This window comes from Charadrius vociferus, unplaced genomic scaffold, assembly GCF_000708025.1.
Source record: "Charadrius vociferus isolate BGI_N301 unplaced genomic scaffold, ASM70802v2 scaffold169, whole genome shotgun sequence".
In the NCBI taxonomy this organism is placed as follows: Eukaryota; Metazoa; Chordata; class Aves; order Charadriiformes; family Charadriidae; genus Charadrius; species Charadrius vociferus.
This window is the reverse complement of record NW_009652966.1, coordinates 1,535,028-1,548,576: the sequence shown is the minus strand read 5'-3', so window position 1 is coordinate 1,548,576 and position 13,549 is coordinate 1,535,028. Positions and strand designations below refer to the sequence as shown.

Here is a 13,549-nt window from a genome sequence, read left to right as displayed (position 1 = left end):
AGACACCTTGTTCAGGACGACAATTCCACATAGTGTCTTTCACAAAAGGAAACAATGGCAATTTATAAGGACAGTGCTGCAGATAAAGCAAAACCAAATACACATCGAAACTTACTTGAAAACAAACTTCAAAACCTACTGCTTGGTCTCATCTTTCCTTTGAACACACTGAGAGCTTCTTTTCCTCGTAGTTCGCGTCTCTGTCATCCAACACAGGCCTCAGTGAGAACATCTGGAGAAGTACTGTTGGGACCTGGCTACCAGTGTCTTATTTTCAAAACTAGCTGAAGCCTTTGGGGTGTAGGCCAGCTAAGGGAATGCAGAGCAATGAAATGTACGTTTCCGTCGCAGTACCTGCCTTGTTGTGCTTTGAGTCTAATGTGAGATTAAGCCCAAATCAGGAATACAAGCTCTTCTGCAGCACTTAAAGGCACGACTTAAGGAACCTTAAGAAACTAGATAAGCAGAAAACCACGTGAATTGCCAAGGTGAACTACAGAGAGAGGAGAAGGAGTAGACAGGGAGGTGGTAGGTTTGCCCTGTGCTTGTGAGGATGTTGGTGGGTACAGGACCAGGCAGGAATTAAGCAGCAGTTTTTGTGAATTTAAAGTAAAGTGAATCTATCTTCAAGATGATGTAAAGAAGCACATAGGTGCTTTTTGCTCTGCCTGCTCTGTCCTTGGCGATGTGACACCAGGAATACCGCGCTGTTCCTGAGATCATGGTTACATGACGTCTGTGCTACCGTCGGACGCCTGTTCTCAGGCAGATCGAGCTGTGGCAGGATCCCATTGTCTTGTGCTGGAAGAGGCATCAGGGCCCTGTGTGGAAGTACCCAACTAGGGTTTTTTTCTGCTTAGCATCACCGCTGCAAGGACAGAGAGACTAGCTGGAGACTTAGGACCTATCCATATGGCAGGTAAAACATGTGCTGCCAAGGTACTGTGACCATCCGGGCCATTTGAGGTTCACCCTGACAATCCCAGTGTCTGCTCCTGGACTTACTTCTACTGCCTTGTGTTAAGATTCAGAGGCTACAGTCTTTTACAATTCAATAGGAATTGGGCACCAAATACCTTGGGACCACTGAATCTACAATACTTTAGAGAATGACACTTGGGTGCAATTGAAGATCACAGCTGTCACGTCATTTTAGGTATCGGCTGCTTTAGCCATTTTGTTTATTTTATTAATTTTTTATTTAGATTTTTTAGAAGAAATCAGTACATTAATTTTTTTTTTTTTCAAATTATTCGGGTACATTTGGAAAACATTTTTCTTTTTCTATTTATTTTATTTTATTGAAGGGTAGAGGAGAAAGTTTCAGTACTTTCACTCACTGGAGCTGTATAATGGTTTAAGGGGGCACTAGACTCCTCTAGACGCTTTCCCTGTTGCTGCTGTTAAGCAGTGAAATGTTAAGCACAAAATTTGAAATAATTGCAAGAAAAGTGTGCATGCCTTGGATTCCTATATTTTTGTCCCTGGATGCCTTATTCCCTTCATATTTGCAAACAGTGTTTTGGGAGGGTCTGATGCAACCTCTAGAATTATTTCAGATATTCTGTTTCCCTGAGCTTCCATAGATCTTTATATTTATCTTCCCTGTATCGCTGAAAGGAATATGCAATTTTAATCAGAGGAGCTAATGATGAATTTAGGGGCTTTTATTGTGGTTACAAAGTGTCCCATGCATCTCTCTCACGTGATGTTAATGACTTAGGGGGTCTGCCATCTGTTTACTTCAAAGTGAAACTAAGTATAAATATATGTGTAAAGAGCCTTACATTTGAGGAATCCAAAATTACTTTATTTTACTAGGTATCTTTTTGGTCCTTTATAAGTTTGGGGTTTGCTCTGGATTACTTTTCATTTTCATAAATGCTGGCTACTACATAAAAGCGCAAACCCATAAAAACATGCCAAATGCAGTTTGTGCTCGAGGACATGTAGCAATCTCTGCTGCACTTAAAAAAAAATAAAACTGCCCTTAGACACCAAAAATCTACTGTGATTTACCTTTACTACGTTAAAGGATATGCAAGTGATATATGTTCCGAAATGCCATAGTCTCTGCAAAACCATGTTGCAATATGTATTTGTCAGATATATAGAACTACAGATATTTTCTGCAGGATTCACAAGTGGCACATAAACACAGGGAGCAAACATTACATTCCACATGTTGTGTTCCTTGCTTGCAAATGCATACATGCAATGCTATTTTAGAAGCTGCTTTTATTAGCAGAATATTATCAATTTCATAAACTGTGCTGTTGTCGTTGCTATGAAAGCTTGTGTCATATCTTTAAAAAGGAGTAGAAAAATATTGTAAATGGATTGTCTCTTCCCCCCCACAATACAACGTTATAACATAACATATGTGTAAAATATAAAAAGAAACCCAACACATGCATGGATGTGGAGATGTCCAGAATTAGGAGCCAAATACTAATTACTTGGGCAAGAAGTATGCATGGTGTATAACCACACATCCAGGATCCTGCACAGGCACTCAATGCAGCCAGAACTGTCTATCTCAATATGTGCTTATACCTTTGTTTCCACGTAATCTGCTTTCCTTTCCTACATACACATAAACGGATGGCATAAGGTGAAAGAAAAGCTCTCGTGAAAGGCACTGGATGAATCAGGGATCTGTTAGAGAAGCCCAGTGCACTCCCTGTGGAAAAATAGTTTTTCCCAGGGCGCGTTTGCCTGCCAGTGGGGAACTGCAGAGACTATGTGCCTCCTGTGCAGAAGGAAAAACTTCTTTTTTTTTTTTCTTTTTTTTTTTACTTCAACATAGCCCTGTTTTGAGTAATGGTTTATACAAAATGCTGTCCTATGTTTCCCATTGATAGATGTTAAGTGTCTTTATGTAGAAGCACAAGTAGAGATTGAACACCAGGCCAAATTCACCCAATATCTTAGCTATAACTCAGTTGATTTCAGTAGATTAACCCTTGCCTATCTTACAGCCGAAGTTAGGTCCTTTGAGGCATACACCAGGTGTGTACACTGATCTACAAGTCAAAAGAAAGAGGTCTTAGAAATCAAAAAAATACAAACTGATGTTATCTCCAGTTTCTGGATTGATCAATAAAACAGAGCAGCATTAGAGAAGTGGTTACACAGTTTTGGTCTGTTGACTGTGGCCAACCCTCAGCATTAATCATGGGCCAGCAGGCACCTGCCATTCAGCTTCACATTGCAAATGCACTAAGGGCAGGTTGGTTCTGCAGTGGCATTGCGATGTCCTCCTTTTGCGATGGCATCTGCAGGCTGCCCCTTGGCAACCAGTGCCCCGTTGAAGGAGCCACATACTTCTTTATCCTGAAATACAGCATATCCCTCCTTGGTGCCGGGACACATGACACCTTGGCTAAGTCTCTAGCCATCAGGACAGGAGCACATCTGGGTTCACTGGCTGTGCACCTCCTTAGCTGCAGTTTGTTCTTTCAATGAGTCCTACCTGGGTCACTTGTACTTAGTGCTCCTTCCAGCTGTGCCGGGGGAGCCGGCTCAGGTGGGTAAGCTGCCCAGGGTCACATTTCTTTTCCAGCTGGTGTTTGTGGAGATTGAGGTGCTTTCCCGGCAGTTCTTTTGCTTGAGCTCTGCTTGACTTGGGGCCCATCCTACCTCTATGATGGATTTTATTTTCTAAATAATGTGTTCCAGTTCAGTCAGAAGTCATGGCTGTCATGCAGAAATCTCGTCACAAAATTCTTTGGCCTTTTGCAAATATTAGACTACATTATATAATAGTTATTCTAGTTTCATAATCTATGAATGTGTGCATGCATACATCATTGTGCTTCTTGAGAAGTTAGTGGAAGCTGCTTTTTTTTTCTGTTATATCTTCCGTTTGTAATTGGATCTTGTGCTTAATTGTTACTGACTTAATACTAATGACAAGCAAAATATATTTGATGGAAGGTAAAGCCCAGAAAAAGAAACTGAGAATAAGGCAATTTGGGATGCTTGCAAACAGATTTTTTTTTTAAAGTTATTCTTATTATTAGGTTAGTTTGCCCTATTCTTAGTTTACATCCACCTGCCTGAGTCAGAACAACTGTGGGAGAACAGGCTAGATTTTCTTTTGATACATGCATTAATATTGGAACTGTTTGTGAAAAGTTTACCTGGAGGCACCTACCAGTAACATTCAATTACAATTTAATTGCTTATAAATTTACCTTTATAGGTCAAGGTTACTAAAGGTAATACGTGAGACAACATGATTTTCATTTTTCACAATGTTCACTCCCTGAACCTCTAAGAGACAACCTTGGTAGTCCCTAACATAGTCTTTCCACTTGCAAAGTGCATTCATACTTCAGAAACTCAGCATGTATTTTTAGTTCCCTTTCAAGAGTTTTGATAGTGTTTTTCTCTTAAATGTTCCTTAAAACTGATGTCAGTGTTTCCTGCTCTGTAATTATTGTTTGTTAACATCAGGAGCAGGTTCCCAAAATAATTTTTCTTCATATGAGTAGATCTTACCCATGTGATTTGTTCCAGTGAAATCAGTTATCTGTTTTAAATACTGCCTCTGAGATAAAAGGAGATTACAGCATCAGACCTCCCACAGAATTTGCCTGCCGGCTTAATTGTTTTATAAGCACAGCCCCAGCCTGCTTTACCAAGTTTTGCCTCGGTAGCTGTGCTGGTTCAAGATATGAAATTTTCTTGGACCTTTGTTGATGGCAAAATCTTACATGACAATACAACTATTCCCTCTACCAAGAGAACAATGTTTTTGTCTATGTCATGTGGTGAAGGACATGATGTAGTTGCACAAATATAAAAAAAACTATAGAAAAGTAGCTCCTTCTGTTAGCACATGTTGCATGCAATTACCCTGCAAGCAGAGTTATAATGGCAAATGCATGATGGCATAGATGGGTCTACATTTGCCCATTTTCAAAAATATTTCTGTCATTCTTGCTGTTGTATAAAGAAAAAACCCAAATAATAAAAAAAAAAACCAACCCAGAAAACAAACAGTAACACAACTAATTATTTCCTATTACAGGCTGTAAACAAAAGAGAGCATGTGGAGGTGCTCATGCTTTTGACCTGTTGTTTCAGTGGTATGACTCCTGTTCCTCTGCCAATCACTGACCACTTTCCTTTTAATCCATCAGAAACATAAGCTATGAATGTTTGTCTGGTGGTTAGCAGCTGAGTTAAATGGCTACAGTAGCCTAAGAGAGTATGAAGAATGATAATAAAAATGCAGCATCAAGATACACCTGAAAAGAAGCTGCTTCTAGCTGTCATGTAGGGTTTCTTCATGATCTCGGCCACAGAACCAGCTCAGGGCTGCCTGCCACACTGTACTTTCCTGTCTGGGCTACTGTCACATTAAATATAGTTGTGGGTTACTAAGATGTTACTGGGTGCAAACGGAGCTGTGAGGCATTTGCTAAGAAGCCCTCCCTTTACCAACCTTCCATCTTTTAATTTCCTGAAGTTTATTGAGCATCACTCAGTTATTTTGCAAATTTGTGAGAATGCAAGTAAGACACTGTTTAAACTTGTCATAGAATAAGTCGCTTCTGATATGTTGGAGTTATTGGATATGTTTTCACATGCATTCATTTTTTAGGAAGTGAATTTAATTATAATTGACTGCAGCATCTTCATTCACAGGGAATAAAACTTGCATTGTAAGAGTTTTTAACATCTTCTGAAGTAAATATCACTAATGAGTCCTAATATTACAATGACTTCTCCATTTATGACATGTAATAGGCTTTCTCTAGACACCACATATTAATAATACAGTAACGATGTGGCATTGGACAGCTTAAATGAAAGTAAGGTCTCCCTGCTGGCACCAGGTGCTTATGTCATCAAAGATAACTGCAAAGTGTGAGCACCATGTGAATAATTTTCTGTTCCTATGTATTAAAGCTCTAGAAATTGGAAGACTTATCAGTTCGAACACTGTATAAACCACCTTGCAGTTAACAGGGAATGGCAACAAAAATAATCACAGTTGTGAACCAGCTTCCATACAAAAAACAAATGAATGGGGTAAAGCTCTTCAGCCTGGAAAACGTGACTGAGGGGAGAAAAGAGAGAGAGGCAGGGAACAGGTGACTATGGATGAATTTGCTGACGCTTCCAGTACAAGAATATAAAATAATACAAGGAGGAGGCAGGTGCTGAACAAACAGAGATAATTCATCACTGAACTCATGCTTAGGCTATAGAGCACCCTGCTACAGGATGATGCAGATCTCAGAAGCTTACCTTCGTCCAAAATATGAGGCTGACTTGACTTGCTTGAGTAATTGCAAAAAGTAAATGCCTAGAAAATAATGAGGGCACAGTTGAAGGGAAAAATCGGTCAGTGGAAGACAGAAGTGCATTTGCACGAAGTCTTTGTCTAACCATCTAATTATTGGCAAAACTGTAGCAAACTTCTAAAAGTACTTTAATGGATTAACCAAAATGAAAAAGCTGCTGTATAAACTACTTGCTCTCTTCTCCCAATTCTAGTTATTACTGACAAGAAACTGGAAAGAATACAAGTAATTATATACAAACTGGAAGAGGTTTGATAAATTATTTCTGTTTTTTAATAATTTCTTGAAATATTTTATCTTATGCTGTTATATACAAACCAAATGGTGTCATCTTATTTTACTCATAAGATGTTTTTGTTAAACTCAGCAATGTTTTTTTTCTAGACTAGATAAAATGAAATAATATTGGATACTAATTGGGAAGCTATTGCTGTATTTTGCTTGATCTGTCAGCACAGAGTATTCATGCATTTCTCTATGTGGCTTCTCTTTGATAGAATATTGATGATTTTAATCTATTATATTTAATGTATTTTCATATCCAGTGACTGAGAGATCACAGAGTAATGGGAATATTGACAAGTCTGGTTCTAAGCCCTTGGCCGTAAAGCGAGCTTTAATGATGAGCGTTTACAAAAAGCTGGACCGATGGGAAGCTAATAGAGGTGGCTTTCCATTGAGCTGAGACCAAAAGAAAAATCTTGGTGTTGCAAAGGCGGATAAAAAGCGCCACTGTGTTTGCCTAGGGGGAAAAAAATCATCTTGCCGCAAACCGGGCCTATTTTCTTCAAATAATCTCCAAGGAAACAGCCTCTGCCAAGCTAGGATCTGATTACCAGTTGCAGGCCTCAGACCATAGCCATTATTGTTTTAACATCTTTGCCTTCCTCTTTATCCCGGTGGGAAGCAGGCTGTATGGGCTGCCACGTAACTTGACCTTGCTTGTAGATAAAAAGACAGGTTAGCACACAGCAATCGCAAAGCCAGAAGCAAAAAGACAGTATTTAGAAAATAAAGGAAGAAGCTGGCATGGTATGATTATGTGTAATGTTCTATGCTGTGAGGCGTGGGCGGCCTGATGAACAGTGCCCATCCACGAAACCCAGACAGAAACTTGGACTTGGTCATAGTTTCTCCATTTTTAACATTGTCTGGGCAGAGAAGCTGTGATTTTCGTCACTAAGATGTTAACGTTATCTCAGATGATTTCCTGCAACCTTGGAGATTAAGAAAAAGAGGAGAGAAAAATGGAAGGAGAAAAAAAATCTACATAAAATTTTAGTGCTTTTGGTAAACAAAATGAATAGTAAATCAGCAGAAAGAGTGGGATATGAACCTTAGAGCTCACTTTAAGTCTTTGCTGCTCTTTTACTACTGTCCTCTGAGCTTTCCATGCAACAAGCTAGTGAGCCCAGAGGTCAGCAGCAATTAGGCATGACATGTCTTAAAGTGTCTCAGGGGTGCCAAAGAAAATAAATGCTCAGTAATTAAGCATTCAGCATCAAAAGCTGAAAAAAGGTGTAAAGGGGAAAAGAGATTCTGCTACGATCAACCATAGGTGCTCAAACTGGTGCAACTGTGCATCGCATAAATGGTCACTGTCAAAACTAAACCAAGCCACAGCTTCAAGGCCACGAAGTCCCAGCTAAATCACAGTGCATGCAAAGTAAGTGATATATTCACCTTTCCTATCAGGACAGGCTGAGAGAGTTGGGGTTGTTCAGCCTGGAGAAGAGAAGGCTCCGGGGAGACCTTATTGCAGCCTTCCAGTACCTAAAGGGGGCCTACAGGAGAGCTGGGGAAGGACTTTTTACTAGGGCTTGTAGTGATAGGACAAGGGGTAATGGCTTTAAACTGGAAGGGGGTTAGATATAGATTAGATATCAGGAAGAAATTTTTCACTTTGAGGGTGGTAAGTCACTGGAACAGGTTTCCCAGAGAAGTTGCGGATGCCCCATCCCTGGAGGTGTTCAAGGCCAGGTTGGATGGGGCTTTGAGCAACCTGGTCTAGTGGGAGTTGTCCCTGCCCATGGCAGGGGGGTTGGAACTCTATGATCTTCAAGGTCCCTTCCAACCTGAACCATTCTATGATTCTAAAACTCAGCTCATGGTATTTTGCTGTTTCTATGATTTCATGAAGATTTCAAGCCAAGAGCACTAGAAGCATGTTTTTTTCATATCAGACCATATGGCAGATAATAAATATCTGAGATTCTGATTGCTGATAACTTCCTACATAGGCATGGGTAGAAAATGTAATTTCTGTAATCAGATTTCCTGGTGGATAATGCCACATCATTCTTCATACGTCCTCACTCTCTCTTGTATACCTTTAGGTTATAAGCACTTCAGAGCAAGTACCCTTGTGGTGCTCTGACCACAGTTAGAGCATTTTAGTACTACTACAGTATGTGTCAGACCAAAGAAAGGAGCTGCAGCTCAGTTAGCTCTAGTTAGGTGGGACTTCTGGTTGCAGTATTGGCTTTATTTTGAATGGCTGCTCAAAATTATACGTGGTTCCAATTAAAAACACAACAAAATAACCTGTAGTCCCAGTCATCTGTACTGATGTCTTGTCGGGGGGGGAACTGGTGCTTGTGAGGAAGCGGCCCATTTGCAGCTTTCTAAATCCCAGTTAGTTTTCCCAGCTATTATTTACACATAGCAAAATACATTTTGCATCGTAGGCCTTTGGACTCATTGTGACCAAACCAAGGATTAAGGTGCTTGGGCCATCAACCTGACTTCGACCTCGGCAAATGGAAAAATTATTTATCTGCACCAACTTCAGAAATGCTTGAGCTTCTCAACAAAGACAAAGAATTAAGTTGCGTGATGTGTTTGGAAAGTTTTATTTTCCTTATCATTTTACCTTGTGTGAATCGTGTATGCTCAGGGGTGACCAAAAAGCAAAAATCACCAGGGAACAAACCGGCATTAAGCCTGGTTACAGCATCTCGCCACAGTTAAACGGTTATTTTTTACCTACTTGATGGATGAAACAAATTTACTTTCTTTGTTGTTTTTTCCCCTTCCAGACTCTGACGGCACCTGCTCCATTTGCAGACGAAACAAGCTGTCAGTGCCAAGCCCCACATGAGAAGCTAACGATTGCACAAGCCCGCCTGGGAACACCCGGTATGTATAGAGAGCAACATCAGCGGGACCCAAAGCACAGGCTCTCCCTTACAAACGTCTGTCTGTGCTCACTTGTGCCTTCTGATTAGAAGCAGAAAGGCCAACCTGGTATCTGGTGCTATCAGGTAATAGGGAAGAAGCCGGTGACAAGGGGACCATTATCTTTGCTAGAGAAAGAACGAGAGAAAACATTTCAACTTAGAGTTTGATGTTTTCCTGGATGTCTGCATGTTGGTTGGAAGGAAAGCTTGCCAGCCCACCCCGGAGAGCCTTGAAGTTGTGTTGTGCAGTGGCTACCTCCTGGATTCTCTTCCTGTACTGTCTCTGTATGCTGTAAAACCTCTTTTTTCACTGATACTCTTTTTGATCACATCAGACTTTAAGTGGCCTTAAAGGCCATTTACCCTTTGAAAAGAAACCATGCCAAATTTTGGAACTCTTTATCTTGACAGTTTTTCCAGACCTACCTTTGTGATTGGGCTGGGGAAACAGGATGATTTCACATAAAGTCCCAAATAGATACTTCATCCCTCCCTAAATTCCATGAGATTCTTTTAAAAAAGTCTTCATATACTTATTTTACGTATTTGAAATAAACTTTTAAAGTATGTACACTGTATAGAGGTAAGCCTCAGCTTTCCACTCATCTCTGCAAGGAAGAATGTTGTCCCCATATTTCTATGGACACCTAATGTCCTGACAGCAGAGATACCTCTTTGTAGCACTGAAGCACAATCCATGGAGTTTGGAGCTCTGTTGCTGTCATTTCTGCTGTCCTTTTGCTTGGAGGTGACTTCTCTGTGGCACAGCTGCCAGGCTTGTCACTTGGTAAAGCAAGTCCTTTTTCTATCGGGAGACTGCTGCTGAAGATGTCGTACAGAAAGCAAGAGTTATAAGGGTGATAGCATGAGGATGGTGAGAAAAAGAAATGATCAGCTCATTAGAGAGAAGAGCTTGGGGGAAGGATAGAAAAAGGGAAGTGAACGGTTTATGTGGCAGAGATAAGCAATACATTTTTACAGCGGTAAGCTGTGGAAAAAAGAAAGTCACAGACAAGAGGGGAAGGAAAGGGAGATGGTAGGAAAAAATTAGGGAAAATTGAAAAAATCCAGAAGGCAGAACTGCCTAGAAAGGCAGACAAAAAAGAACAAGACATATGGTGGAACTCTGAATGAGGCAGGAAGATGACATTTTTGCTAAATTAGAATATGGGGATGATGGATGATAATAAATAGGCAAAGTCTGAGAGAAAACAGCAGAGAGTACAGAGAAGAACAAGTAATGAGCAGGATAAAACACTGTGAGTTCACCCACGGTGCATTTTGAACATGGGTATTGGGGTAAATCTCCGCAATCAGCTGATCAGGGAGTGAAAACCTGTCCAGTAAGAATTAAGTGCAACTTGTTTCGGGTCTGAAAAATCACTGTTGTGTTTCTTTCTCCACAGTTGACAGACCTGTCAGAGTGTATGCAGACGGGATATTTGACCTCTTCCACTCTGGCCATGCTAGAGCTCTTATGCAAGCCAAAACCCTCTTCCCAAATAGCTACTTATTAGTAGGAGGTAAGATCAGAGTTATTTATTGCACTGGATTTTTCCTTCTGTGCTTCAGTATCAGAGTTATTGCTGTGCTTGCACCCCCAGCTGTTTATACACTATGACTTTGAATGCTACTTTCACTCTGGGGGCTTTCTATAGGTGATTTGCCTTGAATTACGTCTTACAATTGCATCAATTAAAGTAAAAGTCAAATTCTGCCCTCAGCAGCACAGGCACAATTCCCATTATAGTTAAAGCAGGTGCCTGCATGACTCTAAGCTTAGAATAGCTCCATATGAATAATTTACCTTTTCCAGTTATTCACTCAAAATTGTTCAAAGATGGAGATGAGTGAATGAGATCAACCACTCATTTATTTCTGGCTCCTTGGTCCCTTCGCCAGCCAGGCGCAGCCCACGTCCCCTGGCTGCCAGGTCAGTACTGTGTGTGCAGACCCAGCCTTCAACATCAGCAGAGAAGCTAAATCCAGCCTGTTATCATTGGAGACCCAAATGTAGGTCATGATTTGAAGGTAGTTTTCAGCTCACAAGTGTCCCCAGGCAGGTTACTTTCTTATCATTTTTTTTTTTTCTGTGAATATCTTCTTTCTTTCTTTCTTTCTTTTTTTTTTTGTTTGCTGTGTGGCTGGCTAACAGCTGTTCAGCAGTTGGTACGTGCCTGAGTAATCACCGGAGGGTGGCTGTGTCCTGCCTAGCTGGCTGTGCAAGCCCTGCTCTCACGAGGCCTCATAAACATGCATTTTGGTTCCAGTTTCCCTGCACCTTTGGGGCTGAGATATGCCTCACATACATAAACGTTTCACAGCAGCATTCAGCTGCTCAAATGGTTACAGCAGTGATGATAAAGCAAACGTGAATGCAATCTTCAGACACTTTATAAGATGTGTTATTTTGCATCTTTATCTCAAATCAGTTGAAAGGGGGGGAAAAAGACCCAATAAGAGGAAAGGCAAAATCTCCTTGTAAACGCACTTTTTTATTTTACTATTAAGTTTATGAATTGTGGCAAATTCCATGGAGCTTCCTGGGAGGGAAAGGAGAGATCCCTTTGTTATGAAGGCAACATTTAGGGCTCTCTTGTTTTCCTGCTGGGCCAGATAGCTTGCAGAAGAAGCTAGTGGAAGTGCAAGACTGTGAGGTTTTAAAAAAATGGAAGTTATGTAGGTTTTGTTGTTCCTTTTAAAGGAGTGGGGGGTGTCCCAGGTCAGGGAAGGAGGTCTGGGGCAAAAGCCTGACTTCTTTGAAATTCATGGCATAGCTTTGATTTGCCCTTATTTTTGGAGTGAAGGACAAAGCAGCCAGCACTCATCAGCACCTCTTCCCAGCAAGACATTCCGCATCTTAGCATGTTTAAAAAAATGGGCACCTTTCCACACCCACATACAATTTGTGCTGCAAAAGCACTGGTGTCACGTGTCTTTGTGGGCGCCACAACCAACCCCTTTTATTTCTCATTGTGAAGACAGTTATTTGGAGCTAAGAAATATTTTTTAATAGATATGTGTACCTTCCCAAATCAGTCATTAGAGCAGGATGACAGAATCAAAAGGAAATACAGAGATACTGTGTCTGCACTACACATGAAAAAACAGTATTCAAGAAATGAAATCAAATCTTTCTACAGAATTCAAGCAAAAATTACTATTTTCCAATAATTGCAGTAGACCCTTCCTTCCAGGAGAGAGTAGCTGTAAGATGACATAAAGACTGTAAATAAATATAAATACAATCTCTGAAGGGATCTTTCTACTGAAAATGATTTGATCTTCATTAAATTTCTTATCAGCAGGCATCAAAAAATGACATAATAGGATAGATTAGCAGTTTGCTACCTGAAATTCATATGTATATTATTATCTGGCTTTAAATTTTGCACAAACTCCAGGGCTATCTAAGCGTTCCTACATTTTTTGTGTTTTAAAGGTCCTTAACGACCATCACAGCAAGACATTCCATTTTAGATCTCAAGGAAGACCATATCTTTGCCAGCGCCTTGCTTGATAGGTTGATGTTTTCAAATTAGAAAAAAGCAGCAGCTGTAGGGCTACTTTCACACTTCCCTGCAGCACTAATAACGTTGATTTATCATTTGTCAAGTACATTTACTATTTGTCCTGGTGTCACAGACCAGTGAGATCAGAAGGCACAGGTTTGACCTGTGGTGAAGGACAACCACTGTCAACCCAGCTATAAATGGGTATCGCATTATTCCATGTGGGGCATCAAATGACTATCATAGCTGTAATGTTGGACAGAGTTACAGTTGTGGGGACAGGCCACTGTGTTTTACACAACTTTTTGTGTGTAGAAAGATAATGCCTAACTTTTATAGTCCTCCGGTAACATGGGTATTACTTCTGCTCATTTTGAAAGCAATGTGACAAAGTATTGGTACGTCCAGAGTTAAAGATGCAGGATTTCTGGACTTGCTCATTCCACGGCTTCTCCCAGTCCTTTCCATGGGGCTTCCTTCTGCGATTTCCCATTTGAACATGGCACAAGCCTTATTTCTCTTCCTATGAAACCTGCTG

The 13,549-nt window shown here is 40.6% G+C and overlaps 1 protein-coding gene across 1 annotated transcript in view; it reads left to right on the top strand.

Moving 5' to 3' along the window:
* Positions 1-7,911: 7,911 nt before the first annotated feature.
* PCYT1B (phosphate cytidylyltransferase 1, choline, beta) overlaps positions 7,912-13,549 on the top strand; it is an 18,041-nt gene continuing 12,403 nt past the window's right edge. The window contains exons 1-3 of the mRNA XM_009893122.1: positions 7,912-7,986; positions 9,359-9,458; positions 10,906-11,022. Coding sequence (XP_009891424.1) covers positions 7,912-7,986; positions 9,359-9,458; positions 10,906-11,022 — 292 coding nt within the window. The remainder of the gene's footprint in view (positions 7,987-9,358; positions 9,459-10,905; positions 11,023-13,549) is intronic.